Source organism: Rhinatrema bivittatum, chromosome 1, assembly GCF_901001135.1.
Source record: "Rhinatrema bivittatum chromosome 1, aRhiBiv1.1, whole genome shotgun sequence".
NCBI lineage: Eukaryota > Metazoa > Chordata > Amphibia > Gymnophiona > Rhinatrematidae > Rhinatrema > Rhinatrema bivittatum.
In genome coordinates, this window is record NC_042615.1 from 68,426,858 (window position 1) to 68,452,008 (window position 25,151).

At 44.3% G+C, this 25,151-nt stretch overlaps 1 protein-coding gene across 5 annotated transcripts in view; it reads left to right on the plus strand.

Moving 5' to 3' along the window:
* GLRB (glycine receptor beta) overlaps nucleotides 1-25,151 on the plus strand; it is a 255,060-nt gene that overhangs the window by 90,124 nt on the left and 139,785 nt on the right. For all 5 annotated transcript variants that reach the window (XR_003858600.1, XR_003858595.1, XR_003858602.1 and 2 more), the window contains one exon: nucleotides 707-774. Coding sequence is in view for 1 of the 5 variants with exons in the window: in XM_029615712.1 (XP_029471572.1) it covers nucleotides 707-774 (68 nt within the window). In the remaining 4 variants the exon portion in view is untranslated. The remainder of the gene's footprint in view (nucleotides 1-706; nucleotides 775-25,151) is intronic.

The window sequence follows — 25,151 nt, forward strand, 5'->3', positions numbered from 1 at the left end:
TGGCACATCTCAAACGTTCCACCATTGGACATTTGCAAAGCAGCCACTTGGGCGTCTCTTCACACATTCACTTTCCATTATTGCTTAGACCAGCAAACAGCGGAGGATGCCAAATTGGGAAGAACACTTTTGCAGTGTCGACTGCCACGTAATCATAAGCACGCCGCAACATATATGAACTAAGAGACTTGGTTGCAGTGCACTGGGGAGCTTAGGACTCCCATGACAGAATGGCTAATTCAGCCCTGCTATTGACAGGAAAATGCAAGTTTGCTTACCGTAAACGGTGTTTCCGTAGATAGCAGGAAGAATTAGCCATGCTGACCCACCCACCTCCCTGAACAGTCGACTACCACCTTCACGAACACGCTTGCTTTTTCACAGACTGAGGAGAGTCAATTCAAGCGCGGGAAACCACGCTCAGCCTCAGAGCAAAGCTCTGACATCACTTAGAATCCCCGCCTCCCGGGCCTGATGGACAGTTTCCATGACAGCATGGCTAATTCACCCTGCTATCTACGGAAACACCATTTACGGTAAGCAAACTTGCTTTTACCTGGTTACATAATACTACAGTTAGTCAAAACTTGAGCTTGTACATATATCTTTCAGTGTGCTAAACTGTTCAAAATGATACATTTTTTAATATTGCATACTTTAATATAACTCCTTTTTTCTCATTTTATATTTTTAATTTGTTAAACAGGTATTCCAGTTGATGTAGTTGTCAACATTTTTATTAACAGCTTTGGATCTATTCAAGAAACAACTATGGTAAGATGATGGCTTTACATATCATTGATTTAATCTCAGCAAATCTTAAAAAAAAAAAAAGCAAGATCCTGTTTTGAGTTTACCAATTGAAATAAGCTTGGTAAAGAAACAGTCACAGTATCTTGAGAGGTATGGATGGTTACTTTCAGTTCTTGGCAAAGACTATAAATGTGGCCAGTGTTTTATGTTCATAGTAAGGTCAATTTTATATTAAAGGTATTTAGTGTAATGATAGTTATCTGTAGCATTTAAAAGAATGTGTGGAATACTTTGTGAATCATTTAGAACTTGTGTAGTATCCACATGCTTGTGAAATTTTATTTTTACAACTTTTAAAAAAAAAATTAATTTGCTGGCAAATCTGAAGAGGATACAAGGAACTTCACTGACAGAGCAATTAAAGATCAGCTTTTGATTTCTGTGGGTTGGCAGATTTTCTCACATCCACTTTGAACTTTCTCAGATTTTTGCCAATATATATTTAAGAAGAAAATTCAGCAGTCACTTCTTGCTGATCTTGGGTGAATACATGAAATTTATTGAACTCGAATTAGGCTGAAATTCACTTTGAGTTCAACTCTTGACCAGGTCATACATCCCTACTTTTTCATGTTTCATTTGTTATAAATATGCTCTTGATACCTATATTAATCAACTTATTTAATGCTGAATTTCTTCTGCTTATTGGTCATATCAGATCTTATTGATTCTTTATGTATAGCAATGATTAAAGAAAATTGTTTTATTCAAATATTGGGAATCTATATATATGCACTGGTGCAGTATCTAAGATGAGAACTGTATTGATTTTTTCCTAGCCCAATGACTTTTAAATTAGATATTTTAAATTCCAAACAGAAAAGTGAGGAGGTTATCCGTGTTCATGTAAAAGAAATCATGTGTATTTTCTTTGTGACATATTACTGAAATGAAAGAATAAAGATATATATATATATATATATATATATATATATATATATAAAACAGATGGGTGTGTGGGCCTGGTGAGATGAGAGCAGGTAGGGTTGTTTGATTTTTCTACAGTAATGGTTTTGAGTCTTCCGGTTTACGATTATTATTAGAAGCCACCAAAACGTTTTCTGGCAGGGAGATATAACCCACTTGTCTGGACTGGTCTGGCGGGATTAAAGGAAAGGAAATTAACATAGAATTTCATGAATAAGAATCACTTTTAGCATTTTGCTGCTAAATGTGCTTATATGACTTGGTAGTTGTCAAAAAAAAAAAAAGTACATTTAATTTTCAAATTCATAAAGAGAAAAAAAAAATCAGTTCAACAGGGGTGAGCTCACAGGATAACTCAGTATTAACTCAGACTGTCACCTGATAACTTTCACATTAAACCACCTTCCCCCTCAGACTCTTCCAAGCTATTGACCCTTGCATCTTTCCACTGCTGTTTCATCTCTCCTTTCCTCCACAACTTTGAATCTGTGGATGAAGTAGTTTCTTCCTATAACACCATACTCGCTTCAGCCTTAGACACTCTTGCCCTTCATCTATCCTGTAAGGTGCACTAAACCTTGGCTCACCCCCAGAATTCGCTAAGTATGTTCCTGTGCCCGCTTTGCAGAGTGTCTCTGGCTGAAGTCCCATGCCCATGCAAACTTCATACACTTCAAATTCATGCTGACCACTTTCCAGTATGCTATTGCACTTGCCAAACAAGACTACTATTTCCATCTGACAAACTCTTACATCCATCCCTTGCCTTCTCTTTGCAATTCTCAATTGCCTCCTCAAACTTCCCTCACCTCTCTCATCCCCTTCTCTCTCTGCCCAGGCTATGGCTGACTACTTCCATGACAAGATTCACAAAATTAGTCTTGAGTGCTCAACTATTTTACCTTTACCTGCCTCTTCCTCACTTCTTTCCTCTACCCTTCTCCTAGCCTCGACCACTCTCTCCTCCTTACCTGAAGTCAAAGTGGAAGAAACTGCTAGTCTTCTCTCTTCCTCCAAACTCACTACTTGTTCCTGTGACCCTGTCTCCACCCAATTCCTCAGCTCCATCTTCATTGCAGTCATCTCTTATATCTGTCACATCCTCAATCTATCACCCTCCACTGCTGCTGTTCCTGCAGCCTTCAAATGTGCTATAATTATACCACTCCTTAAAAAACCCTCACTGGATCCTACCTGTCCTGGCAATTATCATCCCATCTCCCTTCTCCCTTTTGCCTCCAAACTACTTGGAGGCAAAAGAGAGAAGGGAGACGAGATTCTGTTCACCGCCGCTGTCTTGAGTTTCTTGCATCTCAAGCCATTCTTGATCCAGTCCAGTCTGTTTTTTGCCCTCTACATTCAACTAAAATAAACCTTGCCAATGTTTCCAATGACCTGTTTATAGCTAAAACAAAGGTCTTTACTCTGTCCTTATTCTCCTTGACCTGTCTGCTGCTTTTGACACTGTTGACTACCACTTACTCCTTGATACTTTTGTCCTTGCTTGGATTTTGGACTATGTTCTATCTTGGTTCTCTTCTTACTTTTCCAATCGCACTTATAGCATTTCCTCTGGAGATTTTTCCTCTACTGCCATTCCACTATAAATTGGTGTGCCTCAGGGCTCCGGCCTGGGCCCTCTTCTCTTCTCACTATATACTAATTCCCTTGGTGTTCTGATTTCCTCTCATGGCTTTCAATACAATTTTATTCTGATGACTCCCAGATCTACCTTTCTACACCAGACATTTCACCAGAAATTCAGTGCTGGATCTCAGCCTTCTTGTCTGACATTGCTGCCTGGATGTCCCACTGCCACCTTGAGCTCCATCATGGCCATGTTGAGATTTTTATCTTCCCCCCCAAGCCCACCTCTGCTCTTCCTCTGTTTCTGTAGATAAGACAGTCGTCATTCCAGTTCCATCAGCCTGTAACTGTGAAGTCTTTTTTTGACTCCTTGCTGTCCTTCTCTATGCATATCCAAAACATTTCTAAAATGTCATTTCTTTCTTTATGCTAAAAAGGAACAAAGGTGACTGCCCACACCACAAAATAACTGAAACACAAGATAAGTAGGGCAGAGAGAGTCTCAAATATCCATCATTTTTAGATTCAAAATTTTTTTTATTTGTGATAGTCCAGATGTATCATCAGATATTTCCAAATTTGTAAAGGGTTACACAGTCCCCTGACATGAACCTTGTTTTGACCAAAAAACTGTGTTGGGAGGGACCCAAAATCTAGATATGAAAATAAAACAGGCAATATCAACAAAGAGGACATTACAGGGCAGTGAACACATCACAACAGTATCAAGAAATGTACAAGAATATTCTTACCATAATCTTGCAAGTGTTTACAAGTTGAGAGACAGACCGACTCTGTGCTTGGAATAGTTTTCCTGAACTGATGTGCCATGTTCCCTCTTGCCATGTTTAAATCTCATCTAAAAACCCATCTTTTTGAAATTGCTTTTAAATCTTATGCCTGATTGCCTTCTTTTAGTTTTAACTTAACCTTCATTTCTTTTTAAGAATTGTCTTGCCTTATACCCCAAGTCTCTTGTGCTATATGTTTGTCTTATTAGATTGTAAACTCTATTGAGCTGGGACTGTCCTTTTGTGTATTTGTACAGCAATGCGTATGTTGTATAGAGCTATAGAAACGTTAAGTAGTAGTAGTAGTAATGGAGATGGATGCATAGTGTTCCAGAAGCATTATCTTTGAGTGTTGTTGAATCTGAGGTCCCCCTAACTAGGTGCTAAACAACACTGTTGAAAATATCAGACAATAACCACACCTAGGGGCAGATTTTTAAAAAGTACGCCGGATTTTAAAAGATATGCACGTAGCCGCCCGTATCTTTTAAAATCCGGGGTCGGCGCACGCAAGGCTGCGCAAAATCGGCAGCCTGCACGCACCAAGCCGCGCAGCCTGCCTCCGTTCCCTCCGAGGCCGTTCCAAAATCGGAGCGGCCTCAGAGGGAACTTTTTTTTGTCCCCCCTCCACCTTTCCCTCTCTTCCCCTATCTAACCCATCCCCCAGCCCTAACTAAATCCCCCTCCCCTACCTTATTTCGTTGAGGGAGCCTTGTGCGCATCGCTGGCTCCCTGCCCCGGCACAGGCTGCTGTGCAGGAGCACTTGGCCCTGCCCCTGGACCGCCGTCACGCCTCTGGACATGCCCCGAATGCCGCGCTGCCCCTGACATGGCCCCTGACAAACACCCCAAGCAAAGCCCCGGGACTTACATGTGTCCCGGGGCTTTGCGTGCGCCAGCAGCCTATGCAGGATTTACACGCGCAGGGCTTTTAAAATCTACCCCTTAGTGACTCTGATGGTAATTAATTTGTTTACATGTAAGAAGACAGCACAATTATGTCAATCTGTGTTTTTCAGACAGTACAAAGCTTTATATCATTTCAGATCATTCATTAGTAAACAGCAGTGAACAACATTTCATTATTTAGTACTCTGTTAGTAATCGGAGTTGTGCATCTCTGGGTAGTCTTACCTACAACATGGTGTACTTACATATAAGTTAAAACTGATCATCTAATAAACATTCTGTTACCTAAACTGCTAGAATGTAGATAGTTATCTTATGAATAATAATTTCATGCCTATGTACAGTCTTTACTCCTGTAAAACTCTACCACTAGTAGTAAGCAAAGTCTGGTTTGTATTATTTCTGGTCAGTGTAAGACACTGACTTTGGCTTCAGTCTAGCAGAGGTTACTGTAGTTCACGACATGGAAAACTGTTTCTGGCTAATTCTATGAGATCTGCGCAGTGGTTAGCCTGGCATTAGAAAAAGCACGAACAGGCCAAAGGCTAGCTTTGTAAGATTCTACAATGTGACAGCAGTAATTTTTATGCTAGTATCGTTGGACAGTGTAGGTTTTCAGGTGGACAGTTCTAGCTGATTGTGCCATTTTTTGACTCTTTATCTCTTATTCTTTTACTTTAGAGGTGACAGTTACCGAAACTAAAATTCATAGGTATACCACATGCACTACCAGTCTTCTGCAAAATCCTACACACACACAACCCTTTGTCTGTCCTTCCACGGTCTTTCTATCCTTAAAGAACATAAGAACATAAGAAAATGCCATACTGGGTCAGACCAAGGGTCCATCAAGCCCAGCATCCTGTTTCCAACAGTGGCCAATCTAGGCCATAAGAACCTGGCAAGTACCCAAAAACTAAGTCTATTCCATGTAACCATTGCTAATGGCAGTGACTATTCTCTAAGTGAACTTAATAGCAGGTAATGGACTTCTCCTCCAAGAACTTATCCAATCTTTTTTTAAACACAGCTATATTAACTGCACTAACCACATCCTCCGGCAACAAATTCCAGAGTCTAATTGTGCGTTGAGTAAAAAAGAACTTTCTCCGATTAGTTTTAAATGTGCCCCATGCTAACTTCATGGAGTGCCCCCTAGTCTTTCTACTATCCGAAAGAGTAAATAACCGATTCACATCTACCCGTTCTAGACCTCTCATGATTTTAAACACCTCTATCATATCCCCCCTCAGTCGTCTCTTCTCCAAGCTGAAAAGTCCTAACCTCTTTAGTCTTTCCTCATAGGAGAGTTGTTCCATTCCCCTTATCATTTTGGTAGCCCTTCTCTGTACCTTCTCCATCGCAATTATATCTTTTTTGAGATGCGGCGACCAGAATTGTACACAGTATTCAAGGTGCGGTCTCACCATGGAGCGATACAGAGGCATTATGACATTTTCCGTTTTATTCACCATTCCCTTTCTAATAATTCCCAACATTCTGTTTGCTTTTAAGCTTGTTAAGCAGGATGACAGTCCTCACAAATGGGTGACATTAGATGGAGCCCGGTGCCTTGATGCAATGTGCAAACCCAGAAAAAATGAACAAACTTAATAGAAATGACTGAAAAAATATACCTAGAGAACTAAAAGGGAAAGAAAAAAAGATCACAGGACAGTGTGACAATAGATTCCTGCTAGTGAGGATACCAAAATATCTAGGGACATCAGGAGAGCAAATGCCTGCAATTAATAGGTTCCATGGAAAAATAAATATTACAGAAGGGACTCCCATGTACCATAGCTGAGTGGTGATATGGTATGCTGCATATGCCCAGTGGGGCACGTTCAAAGATAGAGAAACTTTGAAGAAGATCTTCTGTGCTAGACTCCATCTGATGTCCTGTTATCCTTGGAGAACATCTGTTACAGGTAAGCAATTCTGCCTAATGAGTATATGTAAATCTATGATTATTTGTTGCAAGTATGTCTGGCCTATGCAAGCCTGTTGTAGACATGTGTAGGCTTTTGACTGGTGGACGACTCCATTCAATTTTTGTCCCCTCTGCTTGCACCTCTTATGACTTTTCCTACAGAACTCATATGGTCAGTTACTACTCTGTATTTCCATACATTTTAGTGTTAAACCACAGTTTATGAAAATTGCCCTCATAATTAAATAGCTGTTTGCACAGGGAAATAGCAATTTATATACAGTACATAAAAGGCTAAATTTTAAAATTGGCAATTATGTGCGTGGCTGGGCCCTAAGCGCATTTTCAAAAGGGCCCAGCCATGCACATAAGTCGCATACGCTCACAAGTGCCGGACTCTGAAAAATGTGGGGGCTAGGGGGCATGGTCTGGGTGGGGCGGGACAGTGGCCGGAGGAGCAGTAAGTCGTAAGTCAAAACATTTTTGGATAAGTAGGTAGGGTTAGGGGTTGGGTTGGAGAGGGGGTTGGAGAGGGGGAAAGGGGAAGGAAGCGGACAGGGAGGGACCTGGGGAAGGCCCGATTGCATCGCCATGCGTAATTTAATAAAATCCCACATGCACATGGCCAATGGATTTTATAACATGCACGCGCATCTTATAAAATTGGCGTGTCCATGTGCGGGTCGGGAACCGCGCACATGTTTTAAAATCTACTCTAAATTGTCTATCTGAAAATTGCCTTCTCTCAATGCAGCTGAAAGTATTCATATTCCACAACGTGCAAACGTTTAACCATATTTAGAGGAGGCAGTCTTTGGGGCATGTTTATATTGAAGAGGGAAAATGCATAAATTGCATTCTCCCAGGACAAGCAGGATGGTAGTCCTCACATATGGGTGACGTCACTGGATGGAGCCCTATCATGGAAAACATTTGCCGAGCACACTGAGCATGCCCAACATGCTATGATCCCTGTGTCTACAGGGGTCTCTCTTCAGTCTCTTTATTTCTGCGCTGCAGTTTGCCCGGCGTTTAGGAACTCTGTGAGATTTTTCTCACAACTTTTCCTCACAGAAACACTTAAAGTTTTACTTCACAAATAATTTCCATACACGGGTCTCTGTTCGTGTACATTTCATCGACGCTCAGTGAGTACTATGCCCTTTTTTTTTGGTTGGTTCCTGTCACCTCACTATCGGTTCCCCAGGGTTACTAACCAAATTGCGGCCCTCTGTTCTCCCTATGTCTATCACCGTCAGTCCACCCCTTGATGCCCGCGAGTGTCCTTCCTGCGATATTCCACCGCGTCCATCGGGGCTAGAGGGATTGGGACGTCCACGGTTCCCATTGCCACCAGGGCCACCGTCAATGCCATCGATGCCTCCATTGATGCCGCCTGTGCCGCCATCGATACTTTCATCGATGCCCTCGACTAAGGAAAACGCTCTATACTTCTGGTTCTAAACCAGAGCCCGTTGTAATCCTTGTGTGACAAATATTGCCAGGAGCAGTAGAGGCACAGCGACCGTCCGTCACCAGTGCCATCCATGACATCGGTGGCATCTTCCTTGGTGCTGGAGAATGACCGGGCCGAGCACTGAGGGAAACATCGTCGCTGGCACCAACGTGGTTCCGCATTCGGTGCCGGCACTGATACCACACCGGCATCAATGTCCATTGAGCCAGTTGCGAAGCGGGCCCGGGTACAAGAGTTATTATCATCCAGATACCAGCAGAGAACATCGGATGATAATAACGCAGGTGGCTTTAGCAACACGAATGACTATAGTGGCCGCATGGAAACAAGTGACATGCCCACAGAGTCCGGACGTTTGGAAAAGAATGTCTAGCGTCTATTATTTGAGCAAGTTGACTGACATTCGACAGGATCGACTGGAACATTTCCAGAAGTTATGGAAATCATATGAACAATGGGCGAAGGGTAACACTGTTCACTGATTTAGGATCATTATACAGATCATTATAGGATCATTATACAGATCATTATACAGATGGTTGGATACATTTCCATTTGCAGTTTTGAGAATTTTGTGCCTGCGTGCACTTTGAGTTTATGTATCATTGACATCCAAAACAATAAAACTTTTTAAATTAAAAAAAAAAAATGAACGTTCCATCCCACTGAGGATACCGTTCCCCGAACGCAACAAGGCAGAGGTTTTTAATCCCACTATTTCCTACTTTAAAAGAAAACAAGCGACCTCCACCCATCCTGGACCTCAGAAATCTCATCAAATTTCTTCAGAAAGAAAAGTTCAAAATGGTGTGTCTCTGCACCATGCTTCCCTTACTATAACAAGGGGGTTGCCTCTATTCTCTGGACTTTCTATACACTTCATAGTGAGTCAGTAACATTTTCAATACCAAGTTCTGCCATTCGAACTAGCTTCGAAAACTTGTGTATTTCACCAAATACCTAGCAGTGACTGCCGCTCATCTACAAAGAACAACAACAGTCACGCGTCTCCTTACCTGGACGACTGCCCAATAAGGAGTTAATCCAAACAAAGAACTCTAAATTCTCTAAGACTCACTATAAATCTACTACATTTGGCTGGGAATTCTGATTAACTACCATAAATCCCATATGGAGCAGATCTGGGCACTACTGTCGCAACAGCCTTCCTGCCCAATAACTGCACAGACATCCTATCAAATTGTCCACATCTCTGCGCGCATGCAACATAGCCTCAGCCCATCAATTCTTCCATTGCTGGGCCACATAGTTTCCACGATCCACGTCACTCCTAAGGCCAGACTAGCCAGGAGAAGACCTCAGTGGATTTTAAAATTTCAGTGGCTCTAATCCATTCGACTGCTTTCTTCCCTGATCCATATCACCGATCCAGTAACCAAATCCTCAGATGATCTTGGCCACGGTCGCATCCACCTTGGGTTGGTCAGCTTGTATCAATACCCTCCAAACCCAAAATGCATCGACTCCGCTTCATGAAAGTTCTCAGATCAACTTCCTGGAGCTTCGAGCCATGCGTTATGCCCTTTATGCCTTCAAACACTGCCTCTCACACAAAACTTTGTGGATACAGACAGACAACATAGTGGCAATGTGGTAATCGAACAAACAGGGTCGCACAGGCTCTTACCTGCTCTGCCAGAAGCCGCACAGTTCTGGGCCTGGGCCTTTGCACACTCCATGCATGTCCAGGCCACTTATCTAACAGGCATACCGCACATACTAACACCATCTCAGTCGATGTCTCCATCCCCACAAGTGGTCTGAATCCATGTGTAGAGAGCAAATTCTTCTAGTGCTGAGGTCAACCAACCATTGACCTCTTGCATCCGAATCGAACCACAGAAGAGACAGATTCTGCTCCCTACACAGGCATCGAAATGCGTTAGCCATGGATGCCTTTGCTCGCCCCTGCAACAAAGGCTTCATATATGCGTCTCTTCTGATATGCTCTGCTGCAACCCTCAGCTTGGGACTTGCCACATGTAATGGCTAATTCAGCCTGCTTATTGACAGAAAAAGCAAGATTGCTTACTTTAAAAAGTTTTCCCATAGATAGCAGGATGAATTAGACATGGAATACCCATCCATCTCCCTGGAGAGTCGACTACACAGTTAGATTAGCTAGTATAGACTGAAGAGACTCATAAGGTAATGCCTGCATGGGAGCTCTCGCACATACTCTGGAGAATTCAAAGCTGTATTAGCTTGGAGGGACAAGTCTGTTCGGTGCTGCCAGATGATGCCATCCACATGTAATGGCTAATTCATCCTGCTATCTACGGCAAACATTGTTTAAGGTAAGCAAACTTGCTTTACACATAAAATACCCTACAACAAGGAACAATAAAATATCTGTAAGTTAAGAACATAAGAACATGCCATACTGGGTCAGACCACGGGTCCATCAAGCCCAGCATCCTGTTTCCAACAGTGGCCATTGCAGGCCATAAGAACCTGGCAAGTACCCAAAAACTAAGTCTATTCCATGTTACCGTTGCTAGTAATAGCAGTGGCTATTTTCTAAGTCAACTTAATTAATAGTAGGTAATGGACTTCTCCTCCAAGAACTTATCCAATCCTTTTTTAAACACAGCTATACTAACTGCACTAACCACATCCTCTGGCAACAAATTCCAGAGTTTAATTGTGCGTTGAGTAAAAAAGAACTTTCTCCGATTAGTTTTAAATGTGCCACATGCTAACTTCATGGAGTGCCCCCTAGTCTTTCTATTATCCGAAAGAGTAAATAACCGATTCACATCTACCCGTTCTAGACCTCTCATGATTTTAAACAAATTTAAATAAAACATAAAAATATAAAATAAAAACAAAACCAGCTATTCATTGTACACATTTAAAAATCTTCAATATTCTGAAAATTCCTGAAGAAATTAAGCCTGTTATTACAAAAGCTTATTACTTATTTCCTGGTGGAGCTAATCAAGGCAATTTGGAAGAAATATCATTACCTGATTTAACAGCCCTTCTGGATTCATCGCAAGAAATGGTGGTGACCCAAAGGAGGCCACTATTAGTTTCTTTTGCATTTTTAATGGATAAAAATAATGTCTTTAAGCAGTTTTTCCGAAATAATCAAATGTTATTTTTTGGACAAAAGATATGGTGCTACCCGGACTTGGTTAAGCAGACACAACAGCGGAGGAAATTATTCCTTAACATGAGAATGGAAGTTCTCCAGAAGGGGGGAACTTTCAAATTACAATTTCCTTGCAAGTATCATGTAATGAGTGGGGAGCAGAGATACATATTTTTAGAACCATCTCAGTTAAGATCCTTCTTGGACACTCATACCAACCCCATTTAAGCTTACAGCTTAGGTGTATGTGAAGTAATAAGGTGGAGGTTTATGTAGGACGGCCAATTGTTTTTGTTTATTTCTGATATTGTATCGCTCCTTGTTTCCATAGCTCTCCCATATTTCCTTTATTAATACTGAGTACAGTGAAGCCTATTGGTTAAATGATAATGGAAATTTTCATTTGTGTATTACTTTAATTGTACTTGAGATATTTCTTTGACAAGTGGATGCTTGTATATATTTTTAAAACACAATAAATAAAAAATTTAAAAAAAAAATCAATATTCTAAAATGCAATAGTCTGAGCAAAAATAAAACAAAATTAAGCAAAGATATACTCGGGGGAGACTGAATGAATATGCTGATATCTGCTGTGCTCAATGTTGAGATCTTGAGCCCTGTCTCTTCGCTGGGAAGACTATTATTTATTTTATTTATTTATTTAACATTTTTCTATACCGAACTTCATGACAAGCTTCATATCAGGCCGGTTTACATCAAACTTAGGGGTTAACTGAACATAACCATATAACAGGAAGGCCGAAGCGCAGATACAATTAACAGGGAGAGTGAACTTGGGGGCTAGAGTAGCCAGGAAGTAAAGGACAGAGACAACTGGAGAGTGAGAACGTATGAATATACAGTGGTTGTATCCACGAGTGAAGTCACTAAGTGTGTCTACTACACTATAAAACAGCAGTGCCTTACCAAACAGGCTCATCCCTATGTCCAAATTTCAACTTTTCCCTCTCTCAATTGTCCATAGGCAAGAAAAGGAAAGGAATTAATTCTGTTGCACTCAAGATAGGTCCTTTCATATCTACTTATAGGACAAGGACATGTGTTATCCTAGTTTAGGAATAGTATTGGTGCTGGTGCTTGGGGGCTCAGCCTCTGAAGCTTCCATCTCTTTTGAGTCCCAATACTAGGCGACTACCCGTTAAAGATGAGAAAAATTATGGAGTTTGGAAGAAGGGAAACAGTACTTGAGGGAGTTTCCAGTTTCCCTCTTTGTGCTGGACCTGGACTTGGTATATAGGTGATCCGTGATAACAGTCATTCTCCTGTGGTCAGTGGTATGAGAGGTTCCCCCTTCCTCCACATTGACATGGATATTACTTTGGAAACTCTTTGATCTGCAATTAAATGCGTGGAGCAGCCTCTGTCTACCAGGATTGATGGAAATATGAGCTCCTTGGAGAAGGTTTTTTCCTCAAATTGGCTCCCACTCTTCATTGATTCAGGAGCATGATAGGAAATAGTTAATATGGATTTTCAGATTTCCACATTTCGATGAGATTCTCCATCATAAGCTTGAGTATGCTGAAAATCATCCATTCAGGTTGAATTGCATTTGTTGAATTTTCCAATATACTTTTCAGTTACTGTTATGGAGATTTTATACTGTGGGGCAGATTTTCAAAGGCTACATGCGTAACCTGAGAAAATCTGCCCCTGCGCGTGCCAAGCCTATTTTGCATAGGCTCAGCGGTGCGCTCATGTCCCGGGGCTTCGAAAAAGGAGCGGGAAGGGGGTGGGTCCGGGGGTGTGGCGGCGGTCCGGGGGCGGTCCCGAGGCCTCCTTCATGCAGCTATGCCGGAGGTTTGCGCGCCGGCCAGGAAGGCGTAAGAAATAAAATAAGGTAGGGGTGGGGTGGGGAAGGGAGGGGAAGGTGGGGGGGGACCGAAAAACAAAGTTCCCTCCAAGGCCGCTCCGATTTCCAAGTGGCCTTGGAGGGAACGGGGAAAGCCATCGGAGCTCCCCTCGGGCTAGGCACGCGCAAGGTGCATATGTGTGCATCCCCCTGCGCGCGCTGACCCTGGATTTTATAACATGCGCACGGCAGCGTGCGCATGTTATAAAATTGGGCGTAGATTTGTTCGCACCGAGTTGCACGAACAAATCTACGCCTGTGCATAAGTTTTAAAATCTGGCCCTTGGTGTTTATAACTTCCCTCTTAATTCCAATTGTGGTTAAAGAACAAGAAATGCCATACTGGGTCAGACCTCTACCTCATCCCCTTCTCAGGCATCTCTTCTCCAAGCTGAACAGCCCTAACCTTTTTAGCCTTTCCATAGAGGGGAGCCATTCCATCCCTTTTATCATTTTGGTCACGCTTCTCTGTACCTTCGCATTGCAATTCTGGTCACCGCATCTTTTTCGAGATGCGGTGACCAGAATTGTACACAGTACTCTTGATGCAATCTCACCATGGAACAATACAGAGGCTTTATGATATTCTCTGTTTTATTCCCCATTCGCTTCCTAATATTTCCTAAAATTGTTTGCTTTTTTTGACTGCCGCAGCACCCTGAGCCGACGATTTCAATGTATTGTCTACTATGATGTCTAGATCTTTTGCCTAGGTGGTAACTCTAAATGTGGAACCTAACATCATGTAATTACAGCATGGGTTATTTTTGTCTATGTGCATCACCTTGCACTTGTCCACATTAAATTTCAAATGCCATTTGGGCGCACAGTCTTCCAGTTTCACAAGATCCTCCTGCAATTTATCACAATCCGCATGTGATTTAACCTGTTTGAATAATTTTGTGTTATCTGCAAATGTGATCGCGTCACTCGTATCCCTTTCCAGATCATTTATAAATATATCGAAAAGCACCAGATCCCTGAGGCACTCCACTGTTTACATTTTTCTACTTAGAAAACTGACCATTTAATCCTACTCTGTTTCCTGTATTTTAACCAGTTTGCAATCCACGAAAGAACATTACCTCCTATCCCAAGACATTTTAGTTTACTTAGAAGCCTCTCATGAGGGACTTTGTCAAATGCCTTCTGAAAATCCAAATAAACTACATCCACTGTTTCACCTTTATCCAAATGTTTATTAACCTCTTCAAAAAAAAAAAAAAAGTAGATTTGTGAGGCATGAATTCCCTTGGGTAACTCCATGCTGGCTGTGTTCCAGTAAACCATGTCTATCTATGTGTTTCCCGTCGATAGCAGGGCTGAATTAGCCATGCTGTCATGGGGACTGTCAATCAGGCCCGGGAGGCGGAGCTTCAAAAGTGATGTCAGAGCTTTGTTCTGAGGCTGCGCGTGGTTTCCCGCGCTGGAATCGACTCTCCTCAGTCTGTTTTTCCGCGAGCGGGATCACACGCGGAACTTCAGACCTCCTCAGCATCACAGTTTTCAAGTAAAAAAAAAAAAAAGGAAGAATTTGCTCATCATGTCGGAACACGGCAGGAAAGAAGGTCCCTGACCATCGGGTTTCAAGCCCTGCGCATGTGGGAAGGTAATGTCGATTACCAACGGGCATGACTGCTGCTATTGGTGTCTGGGCCCAGACCATCCGATGCAGTCTTGTCAACACTGCGGATGGATATCCCCGAGAGCCCGGAGGCAACGCTCCAATAAGATGCAGGCTCTCAAAGCAACCCGAGGAGGTTTGCATGCCCCTCCCTCCGAGACCCGATCTTCCCCAGGACCTGCCACCCGTACACTTCCACCGAAGTATCGAGCGTCGTCTATCAAGGCCACGACTGCAAGGTCGGGCTTGGAGAAGAAACAGAAAAGTAAGACCTACTTGCTTCGGGGCCGCAATCCAGTCCATTCCAAACCCAGAGTCCACACTGAGCCTGAAGGGTTGGAGACCTGATCTCACCCGCGAATGAATGCGCTGAGAGAGACGGGGGGGGGCAGAGTCGCCATGACGCCTGACTGCACCACTTGACCGAGGCGACACCTCGCCACGAGACGACACGACGCGGACGGCGCCGGCCTCAACGCTCTCATGTTATACGCAAGAATCAGCGCCGAAGAAGAAACCCGGAGAGCCGATCGCGAAGCAATCAACGCAGCCATGAAAGGAAATCAACCAGCCACATAAAGGTCTTTCCTCCCAAAAGTCTTCGACGGATAAGTCCCATCGATCAATGATGGAGCCGGCTTCGAGACACCCAGTGCCGTACTCGCAGAAGAGGACTGCTGAAAAGACACAGTCCTGTCCACAGAAGCGGGGACACGCCTCTGGGGCTCTAGGGCCAATGTTTACGTCTGCTTTCTCAGCTTCGGAAGGAAAGGGAGCTCCAAAACTCTCCTCTCACTCCCCATCATCCTCCTCCTCTTCAGTCCGAGTATATTCTGACTTATCCTTGGCCTCTCATCGCCACTCGGAAGCCAGCTCCTTACAGGAACCACTATCCAAGAAACGAAAGTTACCGGACAAAATTCGTACTCCTCGTTCTCTCAGTAAGAGCCCAGATGCTGACATCCTCTTAGCAGTGATTCCTGTCACATGTCCATCCACATTCTTAATGACTATCTGAAATTAACCCAGACATTTGTGCAATCACGGAAACATGGTTTAAACCCACCGATACAGTACTAATGAATTAGCTTCCCACGCAATCTTACAACCTCTTCTCTGTCCGCAGACCGAAAAAAAGAGGAGGAGGGCTCCTCTTAGCCGTGAAAAAAGGATTAGGTCTAACCTTACAACAGACAATTACAACAACCAAGCCTGAATTTGCTTGTTTCAAATCTGAGCATCTACAAATAGGCCTTATCTACGCCCTCCCAGGAACCCTAGAATCAGACCCTTCATCTATGATCGAGCTCATAGCCAAACATATCAATGCCGACAAACCAGCCATAATCTTGGGAGACTTTAACATGCACGTAGACGCCTCCCCACTATCACTCAACTGTGAAACATTTCTCTCCTCGCTCAGTTACATGGGATTCACACAAATTGTTAACAGCCCCACGCATAAAGCGAGCCACACCCTGGACCTTATCTTCATTAATGATAGCATCTCCATCTACACCAATCCCACTTGCTTTCCAGTCCCTTGGTTGGACCACTGTATCATATCCACTGCTCTTGAGATCAAGGAACACCCACCTCAAGCCTTCCCGAAAATCACTATCCAATTCAGGAAACCCTGCTCTCCAGACCTACTCAGCGAGCAACTCTCCAAGGAATTAACCCAACTTGACCTCTCAGACGCAACCGCAGCTACCACCTCATGGATCAATATCACCAATAAAGTTGCGGACCAAATCTGCCCGACCACCTCTAAAGTTCTACAACCCTCTCCGGACAACAGGAAACCATGGTTCACCCCAGAATTGAAGTCCCTTAAAAAGGAACTAAGAAGTAAAGAACAAAGTTGGAGGAAAAACCCCTCCACTACGAAGCAAGCCATCTACAAATCCCTCCTCAACACCTACAGGAACGCCATCCTCAGAACAAAGAGAGATTTCTATGCAAAAAAAATCCACAACTTCATCTTTGACTTGAAGGCACTATTCTCCTATGTCTCAACTCTCACCAAACCATCCCCTCTCATCATCCCAGATAACCAAGCACTCAACAAAGCCAGTGAACTGGCCAATTATTTCAAGAAAAAAATCTCCAACCTGACCGACCCTCTTACAACTCACAATCCCTCGCCTATTCCCCCTCTCGTGATCCTGCCTCAAAATACCACAAGTCTTGAATCCTTCGAGCCCACTTCTTCTCTTGAGAAAGAAAATATTCTCAAGAAACTCAAACCTTCCTCCCACCCGTCGGACCCATTATCGACGAACCTTCTCATCTCCATCCCGAATACCATCTCTAAACCAATCGCAGAAATTATAAACATCTCTTTAACTCAAGGCATAGTACCAAACCAGTTAAAAATTGCAATTCTTAAACCTCTACTAAAAAACCCAAATTTGTCACCTACGGATCCAGCCAACTTCCGCCCCATAGCCAACTTACCTCTGATTGCCAAACTGATGGAGAAAATAGTTAACAAGCAACTCTCGGAATACCTAGAAGAAAATAACATACTTGCCCCAACTCAGTATGGATTCTGCAAATCTCTGAACACCGAATCCCTCCTTTTATCACTCACGGACACCATCCTCTTAAACCTGGAGAAAAGACAATCCTACCTTCTTGTTCTTTTAGACTTGTCTGCAGCTTTCAACACAGTAAAACACTCAATACTTGTAGAACGACTAGCAAACATAGGAATCAAAGGATCTGCACTAAGTTGGTTTAAGTCATTCTTATGCAACACATTCTTTAAAGTCAGGATAAACAATAAAGAATCCCATCCCGTCCTCTCTGACCAGGGAGTCCCCCAAGGATCCTCCCTCTCACCCACTCTCTTTAACATTTACCTTCTCTCGTTCTGACAGTTACTCACAAATCTAAAGCTAACTCATTACCTCTTTGCGGACGATGTACAAATTCTCATCCCGATCACAGAATCCCTTCATAAAACCATGACCCACTGGAATGATTGCCTTCAGTCAATTAAGCACCTACTCTCCAGCCTTAACCTAGTTCTCAATTCCAACAAAACGGAGATGCTCATCATCTCTCTAGATGACAATTACGCCCTGCCCAACCCACCAAGCTCTTCTCAACCTACAATCGTAAACCTTAACCTGTCACTTTAGGTCAGGGATCTAGGAGCCTGGCTGGACAACCAGCTAAACCTAAAAAAAGTTTATAAACAACACCAGAAAGGAGTGCTTTTACAAACTGCAAGTCCTCAGAAAGCTAAAACCACTCCTTCACTTCAGTGACTTCCACCTGGTCCTACAATCCATCATTCTATCTAAGATCGATTATTGTAACTCCCTCCTGCTCGTTCTCCCCACCAACACCATCAAACCTTTACAGATGGTACAGAACGCCGCTGCCAGAATTCTCACCAACTCGAATAAAAGATAACACATCACCCCCATCCTCCGTACCCTACACTGGCTGCCTATCAAATACAGGATCCTTTTTAAAGTTCTCACAATTATACACAAAGTGACGCACAACCTCTCTCCACTCATATTAAGCACCCAACTGAGACCTCACACTTCATCCAGACCCATCAGAAGTGCATACAAAGGCACACTGTATGCCCCTCCAGCGAAAACATCACTAAGGAAGCGTGCCCTATCTATAGCAGGCCCCCATCAATGGAATGTGCTCCCCCCGGACCTACGACTAGAACCATGCCATTTGGCTTTCAAGAAAAAACTAAAAACTTGGCTTTTCATCCAAGCTTTCCCTGACGCATAACTTTGGCCTTGGTTTAGCAACAGACTTGTCCAGTCCCCAACGTCCTTCACCTCCTAAAGGGCTGCATCATATGTTACCCCCTTTCCACCAAGCTCTACTACCCTTTATTCAGACCTAGTTTTCCTAGTTGTCCTTCTCTAATATGGTATTTTCACAAGGCATGTTAACTCAATATACAGTTTGAGTTCCTTGTACTAGTTCTTGTTTTCACTTGTTTTATGTACTGCCTTTGTGCGAAGTTGCAGTTGTATGTAAACCGGGGTGATTTGTACGTCATACAGGAACCTCGGTATATAAAAGTTAAAAATAAATAAATAAAATAAATAAATTTCAGAAACCCGCTATGCCTCCGCTGACGAAGGATGCCTTTGTCAACCTTTCCCTAGCGTTGTCCGGCTTTTTTGAAGTTATGCAGGCATCCTTCCAGTTGCCTGCCTCCAACCCTCCCAGTGTGGTGGCTTCTCCTCAGCCATCGGTGCACTCAACACCAATACGACACCGATATCCTTCACCTCTGGTTCTGTTACCAGATCCCATCCCGGCGTTACAGCCAAAGGAATCCCCGCCTCAGTTGGTTTCTCTGGAGTTTCATGATACCTCTCCAGACTCCTCCACGGGGTATCTCTCCGACCCGGCGGATGAACCAGCAGAGCCTTATTCCCCGCCAGAGGACCTCATATATCCGAAATTTCTGGAAAAAATCGGGAAAGTCCTCAACCTTCCCATTCAAAAGGTCCCAGACCCCAGAACCGACATTCTAGATTTGTTAAAAATCTTCGACCTTCCAGCCGAACCCACTGCTCTGCCACTGCATGCCGTTTTGGATTCGGTCCTAGAAAAATCCTGGGGCACCCCCTTCACGCTCTCCGCAGTGTCTCAGAAGATTGATCTGAAATATAAAATGCAAAAATCTCCATACTACACAACCTCGCAACTGCCACATGCGTCCCTGGTTGTCGAGTCCGCAATAGGGAAAGCGAAGAAAACGAAATTACATTCCGCTTCGCCCCCTTCACGCTCTGGATGAGTTTGCTAAGCGAGCCTATCAAGCGTCCATGCTTGCCACCCAAATTAATCACCACCAGTTTTATTTGGTGCAGTACCTGTTCGAGTGCGTGCAATGCCTCAAGGACGATCCACAGTCTCTCCATGATCCCCATCCACTGCAAGACATCGAAGAGGCCATCCGACACTTATTACATACCATCTACGAAGGCTTTGACACTTCTTCCAGAGTTTCAGCGAACGTAATTGCGGCAAGGAGAGTGGCATGGCTCAGGGCTAGTACCATAAGGGATGATGTCCACGATAAATTGGCTAACCTGCCCTGCTGGGGAGACAATTTATTTGGCTCCAAGTTACAAGAAACGGTGGCTCAGCTCAAGGAGCAATCAGTGGCGGTACAGTCACTCACCACTCCACAATCTTACTCTTCTTCGCGTAGGATCTACGCACCCTATAAAAGACAACCTTTCCAGCGTAGAGCATTCCGTCCTTATGCGTCCTACCGCCCGCCACTGTACCAACCTCCACCATGCCAGCAAACCACACAACCAAAACCGGCATGGTCAGCTGCGCCCACAGCGCTCTCAGAACCAACAAACGCAATCCTCCAACAAATAGAGTCAGTCTTTTTAGAGATGCCTTTGCCACCATCACCACAGGTATTAGCAGGGGGAATAACATCCCACATCCAGCAATGGGAGTCCATCACATCAGACCAATGGATCCTGGATGTTGTACGCCAGGGATACAGAATTCCATTCCGGAGCCCCCCACCCCTCCCTCATTTACCAACCAGGGGAACCCGATCCAACCCTGCCTGACTGAACGAGGAGGTGACTGCCTTATTACAGCAACAAGCTGTCCACTGCCTCCCCTTGTCCTTCCAGAACACGGGCTTTTACTCCCCATATTTCCTCATTCCCAAGAAGTCCAGGAACCTCCACCCAGTCTAGGACCTCCGGGACCTCAACAAATTCATAGTCAAGGAAAAATTCAAGATGGTATCCCTCAAATCCCTATTACCTTTGATCCAACACAAAGCCTGGATGTGCTCCATAGATTTCAAGGATGCATACACTCATATTCCAATGCATGCTTCCCCCTGGCAATACCTCTGTTTCCAAGTCAATGGCCAGCACTTTCAATACAAAGTACTTCCCTTTGGACTCTCGACAGCACCCAGGGTGTTCACCAAGTGCATAGCAGTGGTGGTGGCATTCCTCCATCAACGGGGGATCATTATATTTCCCTACCTGGACGATTGGCTACTCATAGCATCAAATCCCACTACCCTTCGGTAACATCTCCATGACATGATAAATTGTCTCAATCACTTAGGACTGGTAGTCAGCTACCAAAAATCCCAGCTGCAACCCACACAAATAATTCAGTCCATAGGGGCCTTACTGGATACTATGAAAAACAGAGTCTTTCTTCCACAAGACAGAAGACAAACCATGCGCCAGATCTTCCGCCGCCTACAGGCTACCCGGGCTCCCTCCGCCCGCCAAGTCTTGACAGCTCTGGGTCACATGGCGGCCTCCATCCACGTAGTCTCACACACGCGCCTACACATGCGGAAACTGCAGTGGAACCTGAAACGACAGTGGAAACATACGCAACCACTCGCCTGGAAGATCTCGTTAACAAAAGCCATGGCCTCAGAACTCGACTGGTGGTTAAGAGGGCGCACCCTGACAAGAGGGGCACCTTTCACACTCCTACCGCACAGTGCAGTCCTCACCACGGACGCCTCCCGCAAGGGATGGGGGGCTCACCTTGATATCTTTCAGACCCAAGGCCTCTGGACTCAACAGGAACAGTCCTTCCAAATCAATCTCCTGGAGCTACGGGCGATAAGTTACACGCTACGAACCTTTCTAGCCCATCTTCAAGGTCACAGGTCATGGTCTACACTGACAACCAAGTGGCCATGTTTTACATCAGCAAACAAGGGGTGTCAGGATCCTGGACCCTGTGTTGAGAGGCCCTCACCATCTGGACGTGGGCATGCAGTCACTCGATTCATTTGTAAGCCACATACATTCCAGGGATTGCCAACACTCGAGCGGACAGATTGAGTCGCGTTTTTCATCCACACGAATGGTCCCTTCAGCCAGACGTGGTAGAAACCATATTCCTCAAATAGGGGCAACCAAGAATCGACCTTTTTGCCACCAAGTACAACAGGAAGGTGACTCGTTTTTGCTCAGTATGGCCCAGCCCACTCCGCCAAGCCCAGGATGCGTTCCTCATACCCAGGACAGAACCGTTAATGTACGCCTTCCCTCCCATTCCACTGATCACATGCACATTGCAGAAGTGCTTGCTGGACGTGACGCAGCTTATATTGATAACACCGGCCTGGCCCCGACAACCGTGGTACACATATCTCCTTCAGTTTTCCGCAGAGCCGCCGTTTTGCTTGCCACCTTGTGCAGATCTTCTCTCACAAGAACACGGTACTCTACTTCACCCACTGCACTTCTCCCTACACCTAACAGCTTGGAGGTTGAACGGCTCCTTCTCTCAGAGCAGGGACTCTCTCTCACAGTTCAGGAAGTGATCCTTGTGTCACGGAAACCATCCACGCGCCGTAACTATTAATTCAAATGGAAACGAAAAGCAACCTGGTGCGGATCCGAAGGTATTGACCCATCGTTGTGTCCCCCGGCGCATCTGCTTGATTATCTACATACCCTATACCAGGTGGGACTGGCCATGGCTTCCGTTCGCGTCCACCTGAGTGCAATTGCTGCCTTCCACAGGCTACAGGACAGACAGCCCATTTTCCTCCACCCGATGATTTCCCATTTCCTCCAGGGCCTCTCACACCTTCGCCCACTGATTTCTAAACCTCCGGTTCCTTGGAATCTAAATTTGGTTTTGGAACAACTGATGGTGTCTCCATTTGAACCACTAGATTCGGCACACGTCAAGTACCTTACATGGAAGGTAGTCTTCCTGACTGCCATCACGTCAGCTCGTTGAGTCAGTGAACTACAGGCACTGGTGCACTACAGCCCGTATCTCCAATTTTACTACCACAAAGTACTGCTGCAAACGCATCCTTCATTTCTTCCTAAGGTGGTCTCTCTGTTCCACCTTAATCAATCCATCGAATTACCGACGTTCTGCCCAAAACCTCATGCCACTGAAAGAGAAAAACTCCTTCACATTTTGGACTGCAAATGAGCATTAGCGTACTATAAACAGTGAACCCATTCACCTACCAGACCGTCGCAACTCTTTGTTTCCTTCAGCCCAAATGCTCCGGGTCTTCCCGTGGCAAAACGAACTATATCTAGCTGGATTACGCAATGCATACAATTTTGCTGTGAAAAACAACAAGGAAAGCTACCTACGTGCCCCACGGCACATCAGACACGAGCAGTGGCGGCTTCTCTAGCTCACCTCTGACAGGTTCAACCATTGGACATTTGTAAAGCGGCCACCTGGGCCTCCCTCTATACCTTCACGGCCCATTATTGCTTACATCAGCAAACAACAGACAATGCCAAATTAGGGCTTTCCCTTCTACAGGCATTCGCTACAGATGCTTCTAAGTCGACTGGCACTTAGGGTCATCACGCTTCACTCACTCCGGATAAAACATACTGCTCCAGCGTGATGGGGAGCTTAGGACTCCCATGACAGGATGGCTAATTCAGCCCTGCTATCGACGGGAAAAAGCAAGTTTGCTTTACCATAAACGGTGTTTCCGTAGATAGCAGGATGAATTAGCCATGCTGACCCACCCTCCTCCCTGTCCAGTCGACCTTTCGTCTTCATGACCACACTTGCTTTATCACAGACTGAGGAGAGTCGATTCCAGTGTGGGAAACCACACGCAGCCTCAGAGCAAAGCTCTGACATCACTTTTGAAGCTCCGCTTCCCGGGCCTGATTGACAGTTCCCATGACAGCATGGCTAATTCATCCTGCTATCTATGGAAACACCGTTTACGGTAAGCAAACTTGCTTTTCTGTGATTTTGTTCTTTAAAATAGTTTCTTCTATTTTTCCTTGCACTGAAGTCAGGCTCACCTGATTATAGTTTCCCAGATCACACCTGGAGCCCTTTTTAAATATTGGGGTTACATTGGCCATCCTCCAGTTTTTGGTACAATGAACAATTTTAATGATAGGTTACAAATTTTTTATAATCGATCTGAAATTTCATTTTTGAGTTCTTTAAGAATCCTAGGGTGTATACCATCTGGTCCAAGTAATTTGCTACTCTTTACTTTGTTAATCTGGCCTACTACATTTTCCAAGTTCAGCATTTTTAGTTCAGTTCATCCGAATCATCACGCTTGAAAACTGTCTTCAGAACCGGTATCTCCTCAACATCCTCATTAGTAAACACGGAAGCAAAGAATTCATTTAAGGTTAAATTTGAAAAGGCAGGCGTTCATGTGCGTGCCAATTTTATAACATGCGTGCATTGCTGCGTGCATATTATAAAATCCAATACCTGCGTGTACATGCATACCCAATTTTATTTTGGTGATCGCATGTGCGGGTGGGTACAGACTCGCTCGTGCAAGGGGGGAAATGTTTTTAAGAAACACGCGCCAATGCGACTAGGCCTTTTCCCATTTCTTTCCCAGTCCACTCCAATAAAGGAGCGGACTGGGAGGGAACTTCCTAAATCCCCTAGCTAACCTTTCTCCCTTTTCCCTCTCTGCCCTGACCCCTAAACCCCTCCTAACCTAATTTTTTTTATTTTTTAACTTGCCTGCTCTCTCGAGCAGCAGTAAGTTCTGCATGCCAACAGCCGGCTGGCTCATGCTTCACTGGGATATGCATCCCCTGCCCTGCCCAGACCCCGGCCTGCTCCTTTTTCCAAACCCGACTCTTCTGTGCATACCAGGAGTTACTCGCATGGCCGGGGTGCTTTGAAAATGTGTGTGGCATGGGCACTCATATATCTCCTAGTATTGGTGTGCACCAGGGTTTATAAGGCCAAGGCGGAAGAATAAAAGGCTAATCTTCCCTAAGAGCCCCTTTAACCTCTTGATCATCTTATGGTCCAATCAACTCCCTCGTAAGTTTTCTGCTTCAGATATATTTTGTTAACTTTTTATTATGAGTTTTATACCGCTACGGCCAACTTTATTTCAAATTCTCTCTTAGCCTGTTTGATCAATGTTTTACATTTAACTTGACAATACTTATGCTTATTCCTATTTTTGTCAGTTGGATCCTTCGTCAAGACATTTTTTGGCTAAAATAGCCTCTTTCACCTCACCTTTTAACCATGCCGGTAATCGCTTGGCCTTCCTTCCACCTTTCTTTATGTGTGGAATACATCTGGACTG